At 32.1% G+C, this 23,522-nt stretch overlaps 1 protein-coding gene and 1 long non-coding RNA gene across 2 annotated transcripts; both read right to left on the bottom strand.

Annotated features, from left to right (window-relative positions):
• Window positions 1–10,678: 10,678 nt before the first annotated feature.
• LOC106780231 (zinc-finger homeodomain protein 1-like) lies at window positions 10,679–12,688 on the bottom strand. The gene has a single exon (XM_014668499.2). The coding sequence runs from the start codon at window positions 12,362–12,364 to the stop codon at window positions 11,609–11,611; it is 756 nt and encodes a 251-aa protein (XP_014523985.1). The 5' UTR covers window positions 12,365–12,688; the 3' UTR covers window positions 10,679–11,608.
• Window positions 12,689–19,295: 6,607 nt separating this feature from the next.
• On the bottom strand, window positions 19,296–21,257 carry LOC106780233. Its single transcript, XR_001377241.2, has 3 exons — window positions 21,115–21,257; window positions 19,738–19,932; window positions 19,296–19,591 (listed from the first exon to the last, which is right to left on the bottom strand). It is a non-coding gene; the product is annotated as an uncharacterized LOC106780233 (long non-coding RNA).
• Between the last annotated feature and the right edge of the window lie 2,265 nt (window positions 21,258–23,522).

Here is a 23,522-nt window from a genome sequence, read left to right as displayed (position 1 = left end):
GTGAGCCTTTTAGTTAGTATCCTTTGCAGCAAACACCTCCATGTTCTCAACCTTATTATGAGCAGCCACCCTGGCTTGTGCAACAAGAGCTGTCTCATTGGAATCAATATGATGAACTAGAGCAGGAGGAATTCCAAATAGAACAGACATGGCAGCCAACGTTCTATGATCAATGGCAGCAAGGGATTCCAACATCTAAACTTCAAGGACTGACCACTCAAGTGGCTCAGTTAGTAGCTGCTGTCAACAAGCTGACAAGGAAAGCTAAAGAGGAGAAAGGGGCTGAAATCAATGAAGCACCATTGATGGTAGCTGTTGCCCCAGATTTTCAAGAGATAAAGTGTCCAACCACCTCTGTAACTGTATATCTAACCCTTCTTTCACTAATTCACACTTTGCTTTAAATTCTGTTAATTCCAATTCTTTGATGAGTGATGATTGTATGGATGCATCTGTTGATTCTGAATCTGCATGTGAACTTTGTGATGGTGATGAAAGTACTGAACCTCATTCTGAAATTGATTGTACTGCTGATTTAAGAATTGAACCTATTGAAGTACAAATCGATTTTAGAAAGTCTAAAGAGTATATGGAAAAAATGAGGGAAGTTGCCAACCATGTTTTGGTGCTTCAGTACTATGAAATGGATTTTTATGCTAATGTCTCTGAGCCTGAAATTGATTTTATTGTGTTTGATCATGTCCATAATGTGCCTGTACAGGTTGTTGATTTTAATCCTTGCTTTGATCAGTCTAATATCATAAATTCAGCATTGCCCATTGATAGGGTTCATATACCTGCATCTAGTGTTTTTGATGATTGCACAGATTTAAATGCACTTCTTGATGATGAATCAGATGCTCATGATGATAGACATGCAGTTTTTGATGATGTGAAAGTTGATATGGCTGATTTTTAAAATACTTGTATTGATTTAGGATTAGAACTTGATCTTGAGTTTGCTGAGTTCTTAAATTATGTGGAGCTAGGCAATGAAAAACTCACTGGTTATACATGCCTTGGGGGTGGTTGTGAAATTTGTGAAGAAATAAATGCTTCCATATGTTCTGCTTCTAACAGTTTTGCAGGTGCCAAGGAAGAGTTCATTATGTGCAAGCTAGATGGAAATGACCCTAACGAGGCAACTGATGAACGGAGAACCTTGGATGATGCAGCTGATGAATTTGTTGAGATTGGATTAAATGAAGAAGAAGCTGTAGAGACAAAGGAAGTGGTGATTGATGCAAGAGAAGGTATAAATGATGCTCAAAGAGCCTGGAATTTGCAGAATCAAACAACAATTGAATGGAGAGTCCCGAATGCTGCAGCAAGGTGCTTGGAGAGTGCAGAACCAGTTGCCAGGCCTTCAGGGAGAGTTGATGTTGTTAAAGCAGAGAGCATTGGGAGAAAAATCAATAACACCCTTCTGTTCCTTTTTCTTAAATAGTAGTTTTAGGTCTCTTATAGTAATTAGCTTAATAATAGTAAGTATAATAAATAATAGAGTAGAACATATGTTGTTTTTTATAAAAATTAAAAAGATTAATTTTGATTTGTGGCCCATTTGAACAAGTTTTCTTTTCTTTTAGTGTTATAGTTTTAGCTTTTGTATTTTTTTTAGTTTCCGTTTTGTACATTTCTTGTCAGTTTAGTGTTCTTACTCAATTCCTGTTTTGTATAAATTTGTACCTGATTGCTATGTACATATGTCTGTGTTGATAGAAAACCTTGTTCACTCACACATTGAGGGCAATGTGCCTCTTAAATGTGGTGGTGAGAGGGTATAGTGAAATTTTTACTTTTGATTTGATTACAGTTGTTTTAATATCTGTTTTGTAGTAGAAATTAGGGGTAACTTTTTTTCCTGAGTTGTTTTTCCCTTTAGTATAGGACTATTTGAGTTGTAAATAGCTAGCCCTTAGTTAGTGTAAATAGTTTTTTTTGTTTCAATTTATAGTTGCTTGAAGGATTTCTTTTATTCTATTCCTGATCTGTTTTAGCTTCTTTAAGTTCTGTTTCACGTATCAGAAGTCTTATTTTAGCTTTCTTAATTCTTGTTTTAAATATTAGTAATTGTCTTAGTTTTCACATTATGTTTTAGCCTTTGTACATTTGCATTTGCTTCAGAATTCTTTCTTTTATAGGATCTGTTTACTTCTCTTATTTCATTTTCCTGATTCAGTTTTTGTAAAAAATTTTGTTCTGAATATTTTGTTTTGATTTTTAGAAATAGCTTCCTAGGTTCTTTTTCACTCATTGCTACTGTATAGGATTGTCTTAGACTTTCTTTCTTTTGAATATAAATTTGTTTGGAGTTGTTTTGATTGTTATTCACGGTTCTTTTGATTCTTTGCTTTTCTTATTTTCCTTTTACTGTCTTTCTCTCGTAGAAGCTTTAGTTGAGAATTGTTTAGATTACATTTTTGTTCTGTTTTATCTCTTTTAGTCTAGTTTAGGTTCTCTTAGTTACTCATAGGTTAGTTCTACCTTGTACAGGCTGGATATAGTTTAGGAAGTTTTCATGGGATTTTTTTTTCATTTGCCAGTTTCTTCCGTATACTTTGAAATTGAGTCTAGGTTCTTACATACTGTTCAGTCGTAGATTTTATAGGTTGTATATAGTTTTATTTTGTACGGGTTGTATACATCTCTAGGTTCTTTTTGAAGTTCTATTTCATTCCTTTCTCAATTCTTTGTTGATTTACTCATTTCTTAGTTGTATTTCTCTTAATTAGAACTGTTAATGTAATTCTTTGCTTTAGATTCAAGTAGAGGTAGTCCTAGCTTTGGTTTTTGCATCTTAGTTCAGTCCAAATGAAGCAATTTTTGCATATAAGAGGGTAGCAAGTCAGTTTTGGCAATTTATTAACATGGAGAGATTTTGGCCCAATTTTTTGTCTTTCTTGTAAGATTTCATGCATCCTTGATTTTCATTCTGATTTTGCATTGATTCTTTGTTGATGTGCTTGCTCTTGGTAACTTTAGATATGATATAGGCATTCTTCATTTGCATCCATAACCATTAAGTTTTACCATTTCATTTCTTACCATTGTACCCTGCTTTGAGCCTTAGCCATTTTCTTTGTTTTCACTCATTACAAGCCATTTTCCCACCAAATACATAACCTGTAGAGACATGTGAGAGGGATGAAGAATCTAGGAACTCAGTGAGTGCAAAAGAGAAAAAGAAAGGTCAAGAAAAAGAAAAGAAAAAAAGAAATCTGGTTGTGATAAAAAGAAAAGAAAAGCACAAGTCTGAAATAGAGAAAAAAAAAAGGCAAAAGAATTGAAAGAAAACTGAGACCTGAAAGAGTTGAAAACCAAAGAAAGAAAAAATGGGACTGGCCAAAATATCAAAAACAATGCACTGAGTTCTGAGTTCTTCTTTCCTTCACAGTTTCTTCATTTCCATTTAGCCTTGTATTTTCTAACCCTTCATACCATTACATTACAAACCAATAAAGTCCTTTTGATCTAGATGAAACCAAAGAGCTGAGCATGGTCACTTAGAATCCTTTCAAAGTTAAGAATAGAGGTTGACATGTCATGAAGGAGTGAAACAACAGGATGAGCCTAAACACTTGAGAGTGAATATGAGTGTAAACACTTCCTGTGAGGCTGAAACTGATTTTGCTGTTCTGCTTATGCTTATTGTTGAAATTGGATGAATTGAGTTGTTTTTCCACTTGCTAGGATTGTTGATACTGAGATTTAAGGTTGAGAATTATGTTATGCAGTTTCTGATTTGAAGATATGACTGGGAATTGATTGAATGAGCAGGGTTGAGTGAGTTGTGATAGTGTTTTTGAGTTTTTGTTTTCGAGTAGTGTTTTTGAGTTTTCATTTTAAGTCTATTGTATTTAGTTTGAGTCTCTGATTTCCTCTTTCATTGTAGTTTTCCCTGTCCAAAAGGGCAGTTCCTTAAGTGTGGGGGTGTGTTAACTCTCTATTTTTCCCCATTTTTCTATGTTAATATTGTTCTTTTAGAATAGTTTAGTTTCTAATTTTCTAGAATAAGGTTAGTTTAGCATTTTTTAGGATTAAAATAGGTTTTTATAAAAATAGTGTTAATTTTGTCTTTTTAGTTAAATAAAATAGATTTTTAAATAAATAGGTTATTTTACTTTTTAGAAAAATTCAAAAAAAATAACAATAAGAATTTCTTTTGTTGTTATAGAATTTTATTCTTTCTTTTTGTTGTATAATTCTTCATTTTCATTCTTTTTACAGGATTAGCTCTTGGAAAAATGGGCCAAGCAATCTGGGCCGGCAATGATTGGAAGAGTTGGGCTAGGTATTGACGTGCTGATATTGTGCGTTTTAAGGAAACTCTGGTGCTGAAATTGGGCCAAGCCACATTGGGTCAGCATTGAATGGAAGAGTTGCTCAAGTTGAATTGGGTTGCTGCTTTGAAGACGGGATGCTCCACTAGCAGGGGCTGAAGTCCTTCTGAAAGGTTTAATGAAATGCTGCGTTTCAAGCCGCAGGGTTCTAATTGAAGAAGCTTCCTTTGGGGTAAGGCTCGATCTCATCCATTTGGGCAAAGCAGAGAGCTCGTAAAGAGGGGTTTTCCCCAATTCCCTCAACCTTCGCTAGGGTTCTTCAATGCAACAGAAGAGGAGAAGTAGAGCTCCTTGCATCAACTTGAACGAAGACCAGAAATTTCCAAGGCCCAAAGGAAGCAAGCCCAAGATGTTGATCGGTCCAATGCTAAGCTGGACTATCGGTTGAAGAGCGAAGTGGCAAAAAGTTGTTGAAGATCAATCAAGAAGCTTCTAAGTTCGGTTATTCGGTTCATTACCCTTTCCCATTTTCTTTTCTTTTTCTGTTTTAGTTTTTTCTTTCATATATAAAGAAGTCTTGTAATATAGAAACGTACAGGTGGTGGGTGACAAACACCACTATAGACTCATTTTCATGCTTTCATTTAGACTTTAAGCTTTCATTGAGGGTAGATAGATAGATACATTGTTCTTTGCTACTGACTTCGCGGAGAGATCTCTCGTGGGTGACAGGCCGGGAGGTTCCCTTTTGTGATTTTGAATTCTTGTATTTCAGTTTTTCAATTGTTCAATACAGTGATGTTCTTTTATTTTCCTTGCACGATTTTAAGTTTCTTTCTCTTTTGATTTCGTTTCCTGCGGATTAGTTCTATGATTCTTTCAATTCGGTTTCTTGTTCTTAGTTTTCTTTTGTTGCCTTTTATTCTGTTTCAATATTTTCTTTTCCATTTGAGATTTATTTTCACGCTTCGCAATAGAACTTCTCCTTGATAGAATTAGGATTCTTTAATTGTGCATTTTGTTCTCAGATTTCATTTTACATTTTATTTTACCCACTTAGTTTTTAGTAAATAAATAAATAAATAGGCTTAATTCTACAATTCTATCTTAATAAGTACCAAGTCCTTGGATTAGACCCTAGGTTACCCCTATACTACATTAGTGGGGAATTTAGGTTTGTTGAGCTTTAATGCGACTAAAAAGGCTTTCAACACCGTGGAGATCATTCTTTGAAGAGGTTCTAAAGAAGAATTCTGCTGCACTTACTGCTTGATCATTATCCGCACAATTGAGGTGTTCTTTGGTTGATCAAGACTCGTGTTGCATTCTGTGGTGATTGTTATTGTACCTGTTGTGATAACAGGGGGTAGACTCGTGGAGTCTGGTATACTTTGAGGATTGTTCAAAGTTGGTTGCAGATTGTAGAAAAGGGGGTATCTTGCTGCAAGTCTTGCTGTTTGTATTGCCTATATTTTGGTAAGAGGGTTAGAGATGTGTTTTATATTTTTGGCGTGGAGGTCTTTATAAAAGCCTTGTTATAAAAACCTTGACCATATAATCCATTTTCTTCTTGGGATTGGAAGGACACTGGATGTAGGCATTGAGGTCAAACCAGTATAAAAACCTGTGTTTGAATTCTCTATCCCTACACTTTTACATTCAGTCGACTCTGCTACTTACATAGTCTACTTTGATTTTCCGCTGCACTTAAATTTCTATTACTTGCGATTCAAGAAATTTTGTAAATTTTTATACTTTGTGAAAAGATTTTGAAAACTCGCTAATTCACCCCCTTCTTGGTGTTAAAACGAAGCCAACCTATTTTCCAACATCCTCAATCTCCATAGTCTCTAGATTACGGGCTTCCTCAATAGCCACCACAACATGGTCAAATCTGGGTGTTAGAGTTCTAAGAAATTTGTCGACAATGTACTCATCCGAAATTGCATCCTTGCATGCCCTCATTTTATTCACAAACTCCTGCACTTTGTCAAAGTATTCTACCACGGTTTCACCCTCATCCATGATTAGAACCTCAAACTGCCTCCTCAGTGCCTGCAGTTTCACTTTGTTGTTCTTGTCTCCATCACCATAAATCTTCACTAGGATGTCCCACACTTCTTTCGCAGTAGCAGCCTTGGAGATCTTGTTAAAGATCTTTGGGCTAACACATTGATATAGCAGAAATCTGGCTTTGTTGTGCAGTTTCACCTCCATCTTGTAGTTTCTTTCCTCTTCTTCAGAAGCCTTTGCACCCAACTCAGGCAGCCTATCTTCTATAACCTTTGAAACATCCTGGAAGCCAAAGATGGCTTGCATCTTGATGCGCCAGTCATGAAAGAGCTTCCCATCAAACACTGGCAAAGGCCCCTGTATTCCTCCAGTACTTGCCATCCCTTTCTTATTATAGTATCTTGCAGTTTCTTTGATTTTACACACACCCAAAGAAACCTTCTTTTTCCTCTTTTGGGTACACACAATTCCAATCACCAATCACACCCACACTTCACACACCAGGAACTGTAGAACCTATGCTCTTTATACCATTTTAGGTGTAAAGGCAAAACCGAGAAAACACATATACCAACGTTTTAACCACGAGGGTTAAGAGAGAGAAAAACACTTTCACACACTCTCAGATGTTTCTAGAGAGAAGCCAGAGAGAAAAGCTCCTCCAGGCTCAGGGCACTCTCCTCTCAGTCACACACACTGATCAGTGAAGAAGATGATGAAGGCAAAGAGAGAACACAAAACAAAGTACTGAATAACCTCTCTGTATTTCTGTATGTTTTAAAAAATGTATGTTTTACAGCTTTTATATCAACTGAAACATGATTCTATTTTTGTTTACTCTAACACATTTTTTAGCTATAAGAAAATTTTCAACTAAATAGTTGGGTATGCTTTTGATATTATTTAAAATTAATTTTCTTATATATTTATATCTTATGCAATCAATGCATAATTTATTTTGAAAAGCGACCCGATGAAATGGTAAGATCTAACCTTGACGAGTCTATCTTTGGGAAGACAAAAGCTATGGTGATTGTAATCATACATACTAACGGAATTTCCGATCTTGGTTGAATTATTTTGTTCTTTAGGTTGGGATCGATGTTATTTTATAGTTCTGTGGCGTTTATCTTTCAGCAAATAATAGACTGTCTTGTAATGTCTGATTCATAACTATCATTGAAATTATGGTTATCATGAGATTTTTATTATTTTCTACTACAAATTTTCAACCTCTTATGAAATGCATGGTGCTAACTGGTGGACATATTCTTACTCATTATAATGCTGGGTTTCTAATTAACACGGTCCCTGAAAAGGGAGAGAGAGAGAGAACTCTAAGACATAGGAGGTATCTTTTTTACTTTGTGGGGGCATTGACATAACAAAACATCGTCGTTTTGAATCATTCTGAAAGCTTAATTTCATTGTTTCGATAGCAAGCCAAAATTTGAAGGTCAAAACATTCATTTTCTCTATATTACACAGTATATACTTTATATAACAATTTACTCAATATTCCTTTTTTCTCTTTAATGACAAAGCCTAATTAGTTGTGTAATTGAGAAAAAAAAACTATAATTACTTGAAAACTTTCTCTTTTTCCTTTCAAAAACCTCAATTTGGCTTTTGGGAAAAAGACTGTGAATACAAACGAATCTATGAGGTCCCTCCCAATCTTACACAACTGCACCTCTGAGTTGACTCCTCATGAAGAATAATAGCTTCTCTGCAGTTTTTTTGTATCTTTATAAATGCTTTTTTCTTCCCTATTTTCCTTTAATATGTAAATAAAACTTCGATTTACTAGAAAAAAGGAAGTTATAAGGAACACTATCGCCACCCTTTCTTTCTTTTAATTTCTTTTCTTTTTTGTAAGCCCATGTAGACCCAGCTTTAATTATTGAGTTACATTTGAGTTCTAATTTTTCCTTTAATTTCCCTAACATCGTTGTTTGATTTGTTTTAAAGGGAGAAAAGGTACTTCTATGAGATAATCAATATGTTTAAACTACTAATATATGATAAACTTGTTTTTGATAAGTTTCTCACCAAAGAAAAACTTTTGTAAGACTAAAGATGCTTTGCAAAATGAGGGAAATTTGCTTAACATGCATACTTACAAGGACTATTGGATTGTGATTGTGTGATTCAAATTTAGTATAGATTCATAAAAAGTCAAACAACTTAATATTTACAAAGTACACTAAAAAAATTAAGTTATAAGTACATTTTAACTACTTAACCTGGAAGATATATGTTTTAAAATATTCTAACATTAATTAATGTTTGATATTTTATTACATAATTTTTGTGAAGATGGTACTTATAAAAAAAGTATCAAGAAACTAATAAAATTTAATATAGTTATGATGTGTGAAAATAGGTTTTTTAATCTAAAAAAATTAGAACAGGTATGGTAATCTTAAAAACAATACATAAGGTAAATACATGTTTTACTCCACCAAATAAAATTTAATGAAATTCACGATGCACACATAGACTACGGTTATCATAAAAAAAAATAATATATGTTAAAATATTTGTTTTGTATCATGTATACTACTATTTTATATAACCGTTGAATAAACTCAAAAAATAACTATAATCTATGACCTTTGTTACAGTAGTGAGACAGACGGATTTTATTTTTTTTTTCTAATTTTTACATCTTTGATTTTAAATTTAAAACCCATAAGCTATTTAATCTAACTTCAAAAAAGATGTTAAATAGCCTTGTTTTGGCTTCATGTAAAACCAAATATACTGTGATGCTTTCCCCCCTATTATTTTCAATTTGCATCAATCTCGACATGAATCTAATATACGAAATGAGATTAACATAAAGAAAAATATGAACTTTATTTGTTTTTTTCGAAGCTATGAACTTTATTTGTTCATGTTACTCTCCTTTTAAAGTGACTAAATGTATCTTTTGGCAGAATAATACTACCTTGTAAAAAAAAAAAAAAATTAAAGTTTATTTTCTTAAAAAGTGAACACCGATTAAAACCCAAAGACATCCCAACGTAACATGCTTGAGGTTGCCCGGTGGGAAGTAACATGTTTGAATTATGTTGTGAATTCCAACATAAACCATTCATGCTGAAGAGAGCCCAATATCAACAGCTTTCTAACACTAGATAGCCACTCTTGGACAAACACTGAATCAGTGCTACATTACAGAAGCTATTATTATTTGTATGAATAATAGCATTAAATGTTTTGAAATAGAAAAGCTTATTGGCCTGTTTGACAGAGAAGAAAGAGAAAGGAAATATAAGAGGAAGAAAAAGAAATAATGTTGGATTGTTTAATAGAATGAAAAATACAAGTTTTGAACTTGTAACATATCTTTGTCCATTTGTTTTGGTTGTCCCAAAGAGAGGTGGATGTGACATGGGATAATAGGAGCAAGCAGGATTATTGAGAAAGACAAGACGATATTGCTTTAATAGGTTAATTAGTTGAATGGGAAGTTGAGTAAAAGAGTATATATAAAAAAGAATAGGTGTTTGAGATGAAATGCAAGCATGGTGGTGGCATTTTAATGTTGTGATTTTGAGAGAGATAAGAGTGGGAATCGAGAAATCATGTGGTTGTGCAGTAATAGAATCGGCGAAGGGAGCATATAGACAAAAGTCATAAACATGTCTGCATATGGGAGGGGTATAAGGCTATATAAAGTCTTTTCTCACTGTCTGATAAGCCTAAACTATGACCAAGGTTTTCATTACATAGTGCCATAGTGGACAGTGGACCACAGATATGAACCACGCAGCTTTAACTGATGCTTAAGCCCCCAAAACAAGCAAACAAAGCATCTTCAACGTCACTTCCTCATACCCACACTTTGGACTCCTTAACAAGTAAACTCTGCACAAAACCATTTCCTCCTACTATACTTCAAACATCATAACAACAATTACCAAACCTTCCAAATTAACCATCTTTCTCTATCTTTACCCTAACTAATCAACCACCTTCCTACTTTACCCACCACGCACTTACACATCACATTCTCCTAATTACTAACACCTTCGCCATATTTATTACACTTCATATTTGTGTCAGAATGTCAAGATTATCCCTCAATAGTGGTTGTTGGATTCAAGAGTAACACAAAAAAGTTGTGTCTCTCTATTAATAGTACTCTCTCCATCTAGCTAGCGTCAACACATTTTCGCACATTCAACGCATTTATGGTTGTTGAACGTGAGATCTTGAATATTATTTACTTTAAGTTGAATGACGGAGAGGAATTAGAGTCGCCCAATCTTCATAGGGTGGTTCTGAATTTCTGGAGAGGTGAATGTTTTTTCACTTGGTAAATAGTGAACAGAGAAGCTCAAAAGAATAGAGTCCAGTGTAGGGGACAGAAACACAGAACATTTAATAATAATATTAATTAGCTTAATTGCTTTATGCATAAGGGATGGAAGAAAACAACAAAAGCTGGCGAAAACAACGGAAATAACGAAAACAAGGTTCTGTAAAAACGAAAGGAAATGCATGAAGGTTGCAGGCAGTGGATTGAGAATTTCCCCATCCACTTTTTTCAGTGCGTGGGAGGAGCTGAAAAGTTTAGCGCACTTTGCAGTTAGCAGAAGAGAGCGAAGACGCAGAGACAAGCGTAGACGTATAGAAAGACATGTAAAACGGAAAATGCAGGCGAGAAGGCATTGATGGTACCGAGAAACTTCCTCCTTCCAACAACTGTCTTAGGATAGACCACATATACGAGATTCACAGTCCACAACACAAAACAAAAGCAATCTGTTCACCTTCGTCATCGTCGCCATCATTCATGCACTCCATCCCCTCACCAACGCAATACAATTACCAAAAACGCTTCCACCTTCACATTCTTCAAAGTAACACAAACATGCACAAAAAAAACCACTAACCATAAAACATATAACCAAAATATACGAGCCCACTAACAACAATGCTGCTCCCATTAGAATGCAACTCAAAGCATTACTAATATATTTTGCAAGGAAATAAGGAAAATACCCCCATCCTTCTCCAATGTCATAAGAAAATTAAACAAGGTGAAACCAAAGGAAAAAGAAAAGAAAAAACCCTAAGAACTATGATCCTGATGAGCTAGTGCTAGCGGACTTGTCAGACATTCAGCAACGCAATTTCCCAGCTTCAACATTGAGCTTCCAGCTTGGAATGGTGGCTGTGATGGTAACTAGATACATAGGAACATACATACAAGTAGATATAGATATAGAGAGAGAAGAAATGGTAGGATATAAATATATATATAGAGAGAGAGACGGGGGTGTTGATTTATATTTCTTCTAGGGCTTCTTACCAAGGGTGTGCTTGTTGTTATGCATCCAAACCTTGAGGACGTGACGCTGAACACCAGTTTGGGAACAGAACTCCTGCACGACACTCTCGTCGTGCTTCTGAATCCTCCAACCCAGTTTTTCAGCGAAAGCGAGCATCTTGTCTTTCTGTTCCAGAGTGAACTTGGTTCTGAACCTCTTCTTGTTGGACCCGCTACCACCACCACTTGGGTCCGACACATCTTCCTGGTCCTCCCTTGGGCTCTGGGCCCCACCGCCCGCACCTGACGTGGACGGGAGTGCCAGCGTGGCAAGGCCTCCACGATGCGGCCCCGCCACCTGCAAGTATCCCGCCGGGGCCCTGTAGTAAGCCGCCGCGAACTGTGGCGGCGGCTGGTGGCGGCGGTGCTGGAAGGGCATTAGGAAGGAGCTCTCCGACGGGTCCTTCCGGTGGAAGTTGCGGTGGCAGTTGCAGGCAGCGCATTTGAGGGCATCCAGGGTACCCTCGGCGCCCGCCGCCATGAACTCACCGCAGCCGTCGAGCGCGTGGCCGCCGATTCCGACGGCGTGGTTCTTGAGGCACTCTTTGTACTTTCCCCTGGCGTTGTTTCGGTTGATGGTGGGTGGTGGAGTGGCCGCCGGCGGCAGGGGGTCTTCCTGGGGGGTGTGAGTTGGCATTTTGACTCGGCAGGGGTTGAACGGCGAGTGATCATAGGTGGGCCCAGGCATCCCCAACTGAGCTTCGTCATGGTCCTCGAAATCCATTTTGGGAGGTTGAGAATTATGGTTTGAAGGGTGAGATCGCAGAGGGTAATGGGTGTCGGAGCTTAATAAGCAAGTGTTGGAGAGGAAACAAACAAAGAAGTCATTAATGGTAGTTTCATATACTTTTTCCGCTTCTCTGTTTTCTCCCTCGCAACTCTTAATTCTCGATCCTTGTCTTCCACGGCCTAAATCCACTTACCTCGCTTATTTTTTAGTTTTTTTTTTTTTTTCACTCGACTATTCATGTTTATTATATCAAATGTAAATTGCTTATTGGTGGAAAACCTTAATCTGAAACACTATTTGCCACTTTGGATATGGATTCAAATTTCTCCTATCCTCTTTGGATGTGGTTTCAAAATTTTAATATTTCATGTATCTATGTATTATCATTTCATTTTCCAATTAAATAAACTAAAATAGTTTGTTTAATATAGACTTTAATTACACTTGAACTTTAGCGTCTCTTTTAAAACATGTATTTATGTAACAATGTTTTAGTTAGAAAAAGTCAAACAATATATTTAAAAGATATCTGAATTTATTCCTGCAATAAATGTAATTCTTTATTACGAGGTATGATTAATTGTCTGAATAATAAAGTAGCGAATTTTTAGGGGAGTAGTTAAAGATGTAGTTTAAGGTGACCACCTTAACAATCTATTGTCAGATGTATTATATACGGACGCCATCGCACGGATTATTGGGGAATGATATGAATATGTGATTATGGTGCATTAATCATCTATAGCAATTTACTCTCAATTTCAACACAAAAAATATTTATTTTGATATATTAAATAGAAATTAATATATAAAAAATATTAAAAGCAATATATATTAGTATATTTGAGAAATACAATTGAATTAAGGATGGTAATAGGAACGGGAAGAGTTTCATTAATCCATATTCATCTCTAAAAAAAATTATTTTTATCTCCAAATTTATATTTAATGAGTATAACATTTTCATTCATCTCCATCCAATATGAAAGATATTTGCTTATGTAAGATTTTTTATTATTTCATTATCAATAAATAAATTACACAGCACACCACTCGAATTAAATAGTATAAAGAATAAAGATTAAGTTAATAATAATGGAAATTTAATATAAATTTTTTATTTTTTAAACTTTAATCTATGTTATATAGTGATAAACAAGATTCATGAAAATATATTTTAAAATATTGTTATAATAAATAAAATATCTTTATCCAATTATGGTAATAAAATTACACTTGTTATAATAATGTTTTATATTAAGATTTTTTTAATAATAAATAGATTACTTAGAATTGAAGAAATTAAAAATATATTTAAAAAATATTAAGGACTTCAAAACTTTCATAGTTTATTATCTCTCAAATCAATGATTTTTCTTTTTATATTTTTTGTTTAACACGATATTGAATGAAACATTGTTAACTTGCTTCTAATAAGAACATCTCTGACTTAATTACAACTATACGATATTTGATTTAATATTATGTTTCGCTTGATGTCAAATGAGTTTTACATTAAAGCTTATTGAAATTATTTGTTATCATCATTATCAATGTTATTTTTGTATTAATGTAGGTAAGTGAAGTTTTTTTGGCTAACATAGTTAGAGTTTTTATTTGTCAATATCATCCATATTTAATAATTAGTGTCTAAATTATTCAATTAATGTCAATTGATGTTATTTTCAAATTATGTCATTCAATGTATAATTACTTGAGAAGTTAGGATAAGATACTGTCTATGGTGAAGTTCACATACAACAATCGTTGTACTAGTATCGAGACTATGCTTTGTGAGGTTTTGTATGAGAGAAAGTGTTGTTTGTGTTAGTATCAATATGGAGAAGTAGTGGACCATAATTACTTCAACAAATCGTTGAAAAAGTTTGACAAATGCAACAGATGATGAGACTTCTTAGAGTCAACAAAAGTTCTATGTAGATCAAAGGAGACAACTTTTGAATTTTGTAGTTAGGGATCGTGTGATTTTTAGAGTTACACCTATCATGGATGTCGATGGAAATCCTATAATTATCAAGATTGAGGACCATTAATACAGGATAAATGTTATAGGATGTTAAGTCTAATGATTCTACATGGGTATTGGAGGGGTACATGAGAGAAGCCTATCATTGCCTTTTTTTTTCAATAAGTGAATTTTTAGGATGATTTTTTAATTGAAGAGAATATAAGAATTGAGTTAAATTTGCATAAAAGTAGAATTTATTTAAATGAGGTGAAGTATGAATATTTTAATTATCATGTAAAAACAAAATATAAATAGAAAAAGTTAACTATTTAAAATTCATTTTTTAAAAACCACCATATTTCTAAAATATATTCTGTTTACATTCTCTTTAAGTTTCAGAGCGATTCATTAATCTTTTTTATGATTCAAGCTTGTTTTATTGATGTTAATAAAGAGGAGAAGAATCTACCGATCTAAATATTGTTTAGATTAAGTTTTTCATTATTTTTTATTTCTTAAGTTGATTGAATGTAGGTGTGGTTTGCAATGCCTAGGAATTATGGTTACATATGGGGTTTTACAGACAAAGATGAATCTATGTTTGTTTAGGGTCATAATGATACCTTTAATTTGATTATTGGTGTTTTTTTTTTGAAGAAATTTTTGAGCTTCTTTTCCTAAACTAGAATTTATTTGAATTGTGTTAAAGTATCTAGAATTTTAGGTAAGAGAAGTTAGTGAAAATTTGATATTACCATAGGATAAAAGATATGAATTGTGTTGGATTGAGTGTTTACCACTAGGCTAAAAAGTCTTTACCATTAGACAATTGATATCACTTAAAACAATATCCATCTAATAACTATCTCACTAGAAATCAAACTCTTTGATTGTGACTTAGTCTACCTAACCTCTCAATAATTATCTCACCAAAAGTTATGTTTGTAATGGAAATAGATTATACAATCAATGAATAAGTTTTGCATAACTAAAATGATACATTATAGGATTACTTTAATATTATATATATATATATATATATATATATATATATATATATATATATACATTTTAGAAAGGTAGTTTTGACATTTTTTATGACAAAAGTGGAGAAGAATAGATTAAAAAAAAGCTTCCATAGAATGTTAATGATAGAGAATTGAGGAGAAAGAGAAAGAGAAGAAAAGGAAAAAAAAAGTTATTACTCCATAAGAATTTCTTATAATAATGACAAATATGTGGTGATTCTTGAAGAAAAATTAGAAAGATTTTATTATTTAATAGAAAAATATGAATACTCATTCAAAATAATTTTAATTGCTATTGTCTTTTTCCAAAGGGGTTGCAACTAAAATATTTATAATGTGCAATATTTTAGTCTATCATATATTTCACACCTCATTTGACTACCTTAAAATGTGTCTTATAAATGTAATTAATACTATTCTTAACATAACATTGATTACTTTACATATTAAAAAGAACATTAGGAAATTGATTGAGAGATAAAATATTTCAAAAATTGAGAATCGATGAAGAACTTATTGAGCTAATATAAACCAATCAAGACCAACTATAAGTAACTTCTTGTATGATGTAATGTAAGTGTGTGAAAGTAATTAAAATAATTATATTAAAGCTATTATGTATGTTTAGGCTTTTAATTTACTTAATGATATTTTTAAAGTATTTGTTTGAAGTAGGTGACTTTATTTTAGATTTGCCTTTTAGTGTAATAGTTAAATTCATATAAATGATTTTAATTTGAGTAAATAAAAAGCTATGCGATACTTTACTATAAGTTTTAGTGCTTTAAGTTATTCTGATATATTTACTTGAAATATTTTATAAAAGATTTTATTAATCTTTGAACAGGATCTGAGTTTATTCAATGAGGTACAGGAGTTTTGGAATGTAAGCAGAGTAAATTTCTTGACTAGTTCTGTTAGATATGGAACAAAAACTGGGTATTGAATGACGTGGTCTGTATACATAAAGTTTATTTGTAATAAATTAAAAATGAAGCAGTGATTAAAATGTTTGTTTATTGTTTCGAAAAGGATTAAGAATGGCACAAGTAAATAAGAAATAGTGAAAGAGCGGAAGAGGAGTTGAAAAGCATTGCAGGTGAATGAGTGAAATTGAAGAGAAAGAAGAGTTAGTTCAGAGAGAGACACACACTACTACACTGTGCTTGGTACAGTTGCATTGTGCAGTGGTTGCAGGAGGAAGCATGAGCCGAGGACAAATGAGAAAAAGGGAAAAGAAAAAACAAAGGGAAACACTTGTGATACGAGGGATTCAAATTGAAATAAAAATAAAGGGATTGTGGGCAAGGGCGCGCGTGAGGAAAACGCCAATGCCCAACACTGAAACTCTGCGATGCGAGGGTCAATTTCAGAGGTGCACGCATTCCCGTACCCTGAAACGGACTGACGTAAGGTGAGTGGGACCCACCACCCGCGAAGGGAATGAGTGGCGGCGCGTGGAGATGCGCGTGGCTGATGGGACAGAGGTGGGGGTTTTGTTTCATTCCCACATAGGAGGTAACAAGTGGGGGAAGAGTGAGGATGTTTTGTGGCAGGACGCTGGTTATGGTCGTACCATCACCTTCAAACATCGCAAGAGAGAGAATATGTGCGCTCTGTAGTCTGGTCATATAAAGTTTTTTTTTTTTTTAATTACCTACAAATATATTATATTTTTATATTTTCTGTAGTTACCTCAAGGCACCATAGGTATGGTAGAAAATTTTCTAGACTTGTATGATTTGTTTTTAACTTTATTAAAATGGTAAAATAACAATCATAAATAAGGACAAATGGTGCACTTATATCATAAGATTTTATTACGAATAAGTCGTATTAATCACAACTTTCTAATGAAAATTATCTCTAAAGTAACAGTGTTAGATTAACACAGATTTAGTTTTATTGCAGAATTTATGTAATACTCACAATTTTTATTAGCTTAATCTACTTTGTTTTGTTCTTTTATTTATAATGAAGTCAGGTTAGAATAATACATCTTTAGTTTATCATATTTTAACTTAAAGTTGTGTATATTTAATACTATTGCGTGAAGTCATGCAAGGTTTACATATATTTGTTCTAAGGTAACAATTGTGTTATAGATGCATGACTCGATTAGAAGATTTTATTTATAATTTTGAGTTTTAAAGTGGTTATTTTATTTAAAATTTATGTTACTAAAAAAGATTTATTGTGAGAAACCTAAAAAATGTCTAAGTTGTAATTTTTAAAAGATGATATTTAAATATTTTATTAGTAAAAAATTGAACCTATATTTAGACTTAATAAAATTTTACTTTATAAAAGTTATCATCTTTGTATAATTTTTTATTGATTTTCTCTCTAAATTTCTGACTTTATTCTTCATCTATTTGAAAATTGATGTATGTTATAAAACTTTTGACATTGAGTTCTATCATCTATCTGACCAAAAATCTTAAACAAAGTAAGTTTATTTTTTGTCATTCTTTTTGGTCTTTTAAGAAATTGCATGTGAGGTGTTTCGAGCTTGCATGTGACGTTTATAGCTTATGATAAATCTTTGTTCAGTTAGAATTCTTAGGATGTGTTCTAATAATTTATCATAGTATTTTTATGTGCAAATAGAGCAATCTATGTGAAGTAGAGTTTGTGGGAAACACCATTTGAGTTTAGGAGCGTCTATCTAGGTAAGGGAAGATAGTAGTAATTTTATACTCACTTATATCTATGTTTTAACTTTTGTATTGGTTTCAATTGAGATGATGTGATTGCTTGATTTGAAACTAATATGTGATGAACAATGTGGAATGGTTACAAATTCTATGGTATGAGTTTATTAATCAAATATTAAATTGTCTTGGTAAATTGTTTGAGTAAAATAATGAGATTGATTTGTGTTTTCATTTTTGGCAGCACATGGGGCTACAACGGGGTTCATATGTTGAGCCCTTTAACCCAGTCCAAAATTTTCAAGTCGGGCTAGTAGGTTGGCACATAAGGTCAAACCAGTTTTGTCAACCCTAGTTGCATGTCAAGTTATTTAAGTGTGAGTTTACTTAAAGGATGTGTAGCTCTTAGGACAAGTGATTTAAGATGAGTAAAGTCAATGTTGAGGTAAAAGAGTCTTAGACTTTCAGTAAAGTGAGGAGTTTTGCTAGTCTAGCGTTAACACCCTAACAAATTAATATATATATATATATATATATATATATATATATATATATATATATATATATATATATAAAGGTGATTTATTGTTTTCTTATTTAAAAATATTTATGGTTTACTAATTATTTAAGAGATTTATTTTATTTAAAAACGATTTATTTTATTTAAAAGATATATAAAGTAGTTATTATAATATAAGTTTTCTGAACAAATAGTTATTATATATGTGTGATATTCTTTATATACAAGAGATTTAAAGAGATTTTTTAAGAAAAAAAACATAAAAGTAGGAAAAAATATATTTAATATGTTATGGTTATTAGAAGATCACCTAAAATCTTTTAAGAGTCTCTAGGGTTTTGAGAGTGAGAATGAAACTTATAAATATACATACTAAATGAGTGAGTGAGTGTTACACTTGTGTGAGAAAGAATGCGACTGAGTAGATTTGAACGAAGAGTAAGAGTAAGATTCAAATATAGGAAGAATGGTAAAGGTTGAGTTTCGATGAGTAAGAAGTGAATAAAAAGAGGTATGAGGACCTTACATTTAAATTTGAGAACAATGATGCGTTGAGGTTTGATGGATATTTTCAATTTGTTGTTTAAAGCTATGAGGATGAGAGTTTATGAAATTACATGAGTATTTAGGATGAATGGGTCAAAAAGATAGGTTTTATAAAGACATATATTTTGGAAAGTTTTTATGTGTTTGTGAATGTGTTCCATTAGTTAGGAAGGTTGCTTGGAAGAGTGAAGAGTCCATTAGTCGGGAAGGTTGCTCAAAAGAGTGATGAGTTCCATTAGTGGAGGATGTAACTCCTTCTCGGAGTGTCACAGAAATTTTTTCCAAAATACACTTTCACATTTAAAACCACACATTTATTAATATTATACAATGAGGACATCAAAGTTTTCAAGAATAATTATTGAATTACAAACCAAATCTTAAAGTAGTTTAAAATTACAAACCACAACGTTATATAATTTAAAATACATATCTAAAAGTCCCGAAGAGTGTTTCCCAATGCATCCTCGCACTAAATGTCTTCAGTTTTACCTGAAACATCATCTACTCCCGTATAACAACACGAGTTATACGATCATCGTAAACACACAAGTAGGGTGAGCTGACCGAATACAGAAAAACATAAGTTACAGATAAACCTACTTATACACTTTGAATGCTTAATAATATTATTAATGTAAACATACTACCTTCACGTATACTTCAAACACTACTCACTTCTCATCCGACTCTAACCACTTCTCATTTCACACGTAGCTATTGGATTTATCTCGATTTTTATGCATTTGTTAAGTATATGCCAAAACCAGTCCCTCATATGGACTGCAGATAAGAGTCGTCCTACAAACGCCGCATTGGACATATCTCCCTAATTCTTCAAGGGCCTACGAGTAAAAACATTGGTGCGTAACATCCATTCACCAAGCACAATACTCAGCACAAGTCAGAAACTCTTGGCGAGATATATTTACCCTCTTGAAAGAGGAAAAGTAACAGGACTCGAATCCACCTATCGCCTTACATAGGCAAAAAGGAAATCATCCTTTTTAACTACCGAGATAAATATAAATCATTCCAATGATACGATAAGATTAGAGAATAAAAAAGGATTATCTATTAGACTCAAAGAAATAAACTTAAATTAAGTCTAAAAATACATTCAGAATAACGTGCTGTCTACTTTGACCTTTGCTCAATGTTTTACTCGAAATTTTTCTCTACAGTATTTCGATTGAAGAGATTCTTGTTTTGTGGGATTCTAAACTCAAAAATCTTTTCTTGGACACCAGACTCGTAAAATATTTTTCATTAAAATTTTAATATTTAAAATATTCATCACTCTTAACCTTTTTAATTGATGTGATATAATTCTGGTTCATTCATAAACATCAGAAAACTTTAAATTAGTAAATACAATGCAACTATCAATCATAATTTCATCATAGACAATAAAAATATTAAGTTTATATATGATATCATAATACGCTTCCATTATGCTCAAATACATAAATTTCACGTCCAATATAATACATTCAACACAAAAAGTAATGGTAAGCTACCATAAAAATAATTTTAATATAAACGTTCTGGGAAATCAAGAAGTTGACTCTAGCAAAGCCGGTTAGACATCTTCTTTATCCTTCCAGATAGATGTAATAGAAAAAGGATATACACTCAATAATTCATACAAACATCATAAAGTCCATTCATCCCCAAAAATTATACAAATTAAATATAACACAAAACAATTTAACTGCACATAATTTGTTTGATAAGAATTAGTTAAAAACACATCGAGTAGACTTCCAGGAAAGAGAGGTGTGTCACAATGGACAACTTAAGTACCAGGTCTTTCCTTAATCAAAGTGTTCCTCAACGTGTTATTAACAAATTTCTTATTCACATATTCAAAACAACAACATATAATATTATCACAGAACTTCAAATAGTTATACAACAAGCACATAGGTTTTTCATTAATAGTAATTGCACAAAATTTCAAGACATAAATAGTTATAAAAAAATATTTTATAATATAAAAACTTAGAAAGGTTAGCTCCTCTTACCTTTATTTTAAACTCAATTTCTTGCTCCGAATTTGTTCTCCCGAAAACCCTTCAAAACATCTACTCTTCTAAAATTTTCTTTCTAACTCTTTCTTCTCAAGATTTCTCACTTGATTCTTCCCCTCTTTGTGCAGAATAAGCTCTCCTCCCATGGCTATTTATAGTCCAAAAATTTTACTATTTAAATTATTATTTTTAATATTATTTATTATTTTAATATTATTTTATTAATATTTTAATCACCATTTGCAAAACCACTTGCAAATCTTATCCTTACTCAATCATGCAACTCAGAGATTCTTATCCTCTCAATTTATTTATTTATTTATTTTTTACTATTCACTTTTTACTATTCACATTTTACTATTCACTTTTTACTATTCACTTTTTTTTTAACAAAACCTTCTAAAATAGATTCTCAAAATTTTAAACTCCTCCTTCTGAAATTATTATTATTTTCTATCATAATTTAAATGTTTCTAACCTTAATTATATTTTCTATTCATTAAAAATTATCACTACTAATAATAGTGTTAAAATTTACTACTATTTATATTTTTCACGGGTATTACAGAGGAGGCTGCTTGAAAAAGCGATATGTTTCATTAAAAGAGGAGGTTTCTTGGAATAACGTTTTGTACCATCATAGTTGCGGAGGCTGTCTAGTGGGACAATTGTTTCACTTTTGGTTAGGGAGACTGTCCTTTGAAAGCGTTGTGTATGCATATGTGAGAATAATATTTATTTTATATTTATTATATTGGTTTATTAAAGGAATTGATTGTTGGAAAATTTTATTTTTTAAAGAAAATGTTTTGGTTTTACGTTAGCTCACCCCTTTTATAAGTGGTTTCCACTTACGACGGTCGTTTTTATACGAAAGCAGGTGATAATATAGGTGTTAAGGAAGATGTACGATATTAGGAAGAGGGTCAACATCAAGAGATGTTTGAGATAGTCTTTTAGTCTTAAGTTTTTTCTTTTCAATAAAGTATGTTTGTAATTGAGATTTTCAATAAAAAATATGAATGAAATTTTATTTTAATCATGTAATTTGTTTTAGTAACCTAGAAATTGGGGTGTTACACTTGCTAGTTACTATAGAAGGTTTGTGGAGGGTTTCTCAAGGTCGTATCTTCTAGGACACAACGAAAACAAAAGAATTATCTCTTTACGTGGACAAAGGGGGTGTGAAAAGAGTTTTCAAGAAGTTAAGGGAGAGGTTGATCACTTCAATGTTGATCACACCAAACATAGGGAAGCCTTCAGAGATTTACTGTTATGCATCACATAAGGGGTTAGGTTACTTGTCATTGTATGATAAAAAAGGTGATGGGCTATGATTCTCAACATTTGGAAGTTCATCAAAAGAATTATCTTTATGGAACTTAGTTTATTGCTTTTAGTGATCACAAATAGGTTGAAGTATTTGTTCGACTTGAGAGTTGAACATGAGGAAAAAGAGGTGAGTGGAGTTCCTTAAAGACCATGATTTCAAATTGTTGGAACACCACACACACACACACATATAGGAGGGTTCATATTAATAGTTTGGTGGTGAAGGAATTAAAGTTGGTGAAAAAATTCATGGATTTGAACTTAGAAATAGAGATGTAGGGAGATCACAATCGTTGAAGTCATATTACTATTAATGAGTTTGTTAAAATTGTTCAGGAAGGACAATCAGATAACTAGTTTGGCATGTACCATATGATTGTTAGGTAGTAATTCAGTTACTGATTTCAAGTTGAAAGAAGATGGAGTTCTAAGATTCAAAGGGAGAGATTATGGTTTATCATGATGAATTAAAAAAAGATGTTGTTGAGTTGTGATTATATGTTTGTGTGTTAGAAGGTGAAGGTTGAGCATAAAAATTGGATGGTTGTTGCAATATGTATAGATCCAATTGGAAGCATAAAACACTTGTAGGAATGTTATTGCATTTTTGTCTATAAGAGTTTAGGAACAGACACAGTGTAATATGGATGATGAAGTGAATTTTATAATTTTATAATTTTATGATTTTATAATTTTATAATTTTATAATTATATGGTTTTATGATTTTATAATTTTATAATGTTGAAATGTTATAATTTTATAATTTTGTAATTTTATAATTTTATAATTTTATATTTTTATAATTTTATATTTTTATAATTTTATAATATTATAATTTTTTAATTTTACACTTTTATAATAGTATAATTTTATGATTTTACACTTTTACGGTTTTACAGTTTTAGTATTTTAGAAATTTACAATTTTACAATTTTATAATTTTATAATTTTATAAAAATAATTTTATAATTTTAATTTTATAATTTTATAACTTTATAATTTTATAATTTTATAAGTTTATATTTTTATAATTTTATAATTTTATAATTTTATAATTTTATAATTTTAT

This window comes from Vigna radiata, unplaced genomic scaffold (assembly GCF_000741045.1).
Source record: "Vigna radiata var. radiata cultivar VC1973A unplaced genomic scaffold, Vradiata_ver6 scaffold_176, whole genome shotgun sequence".
NCBI lineage: Eukaryota > Viridiplantae > Streptophyta > Magnoliopsida > Fabales > Fabaceae > Vigna > Vigna radiata.
This window is presented reverse-complemented; position numbering and strand designations above follow the sequence as displayed.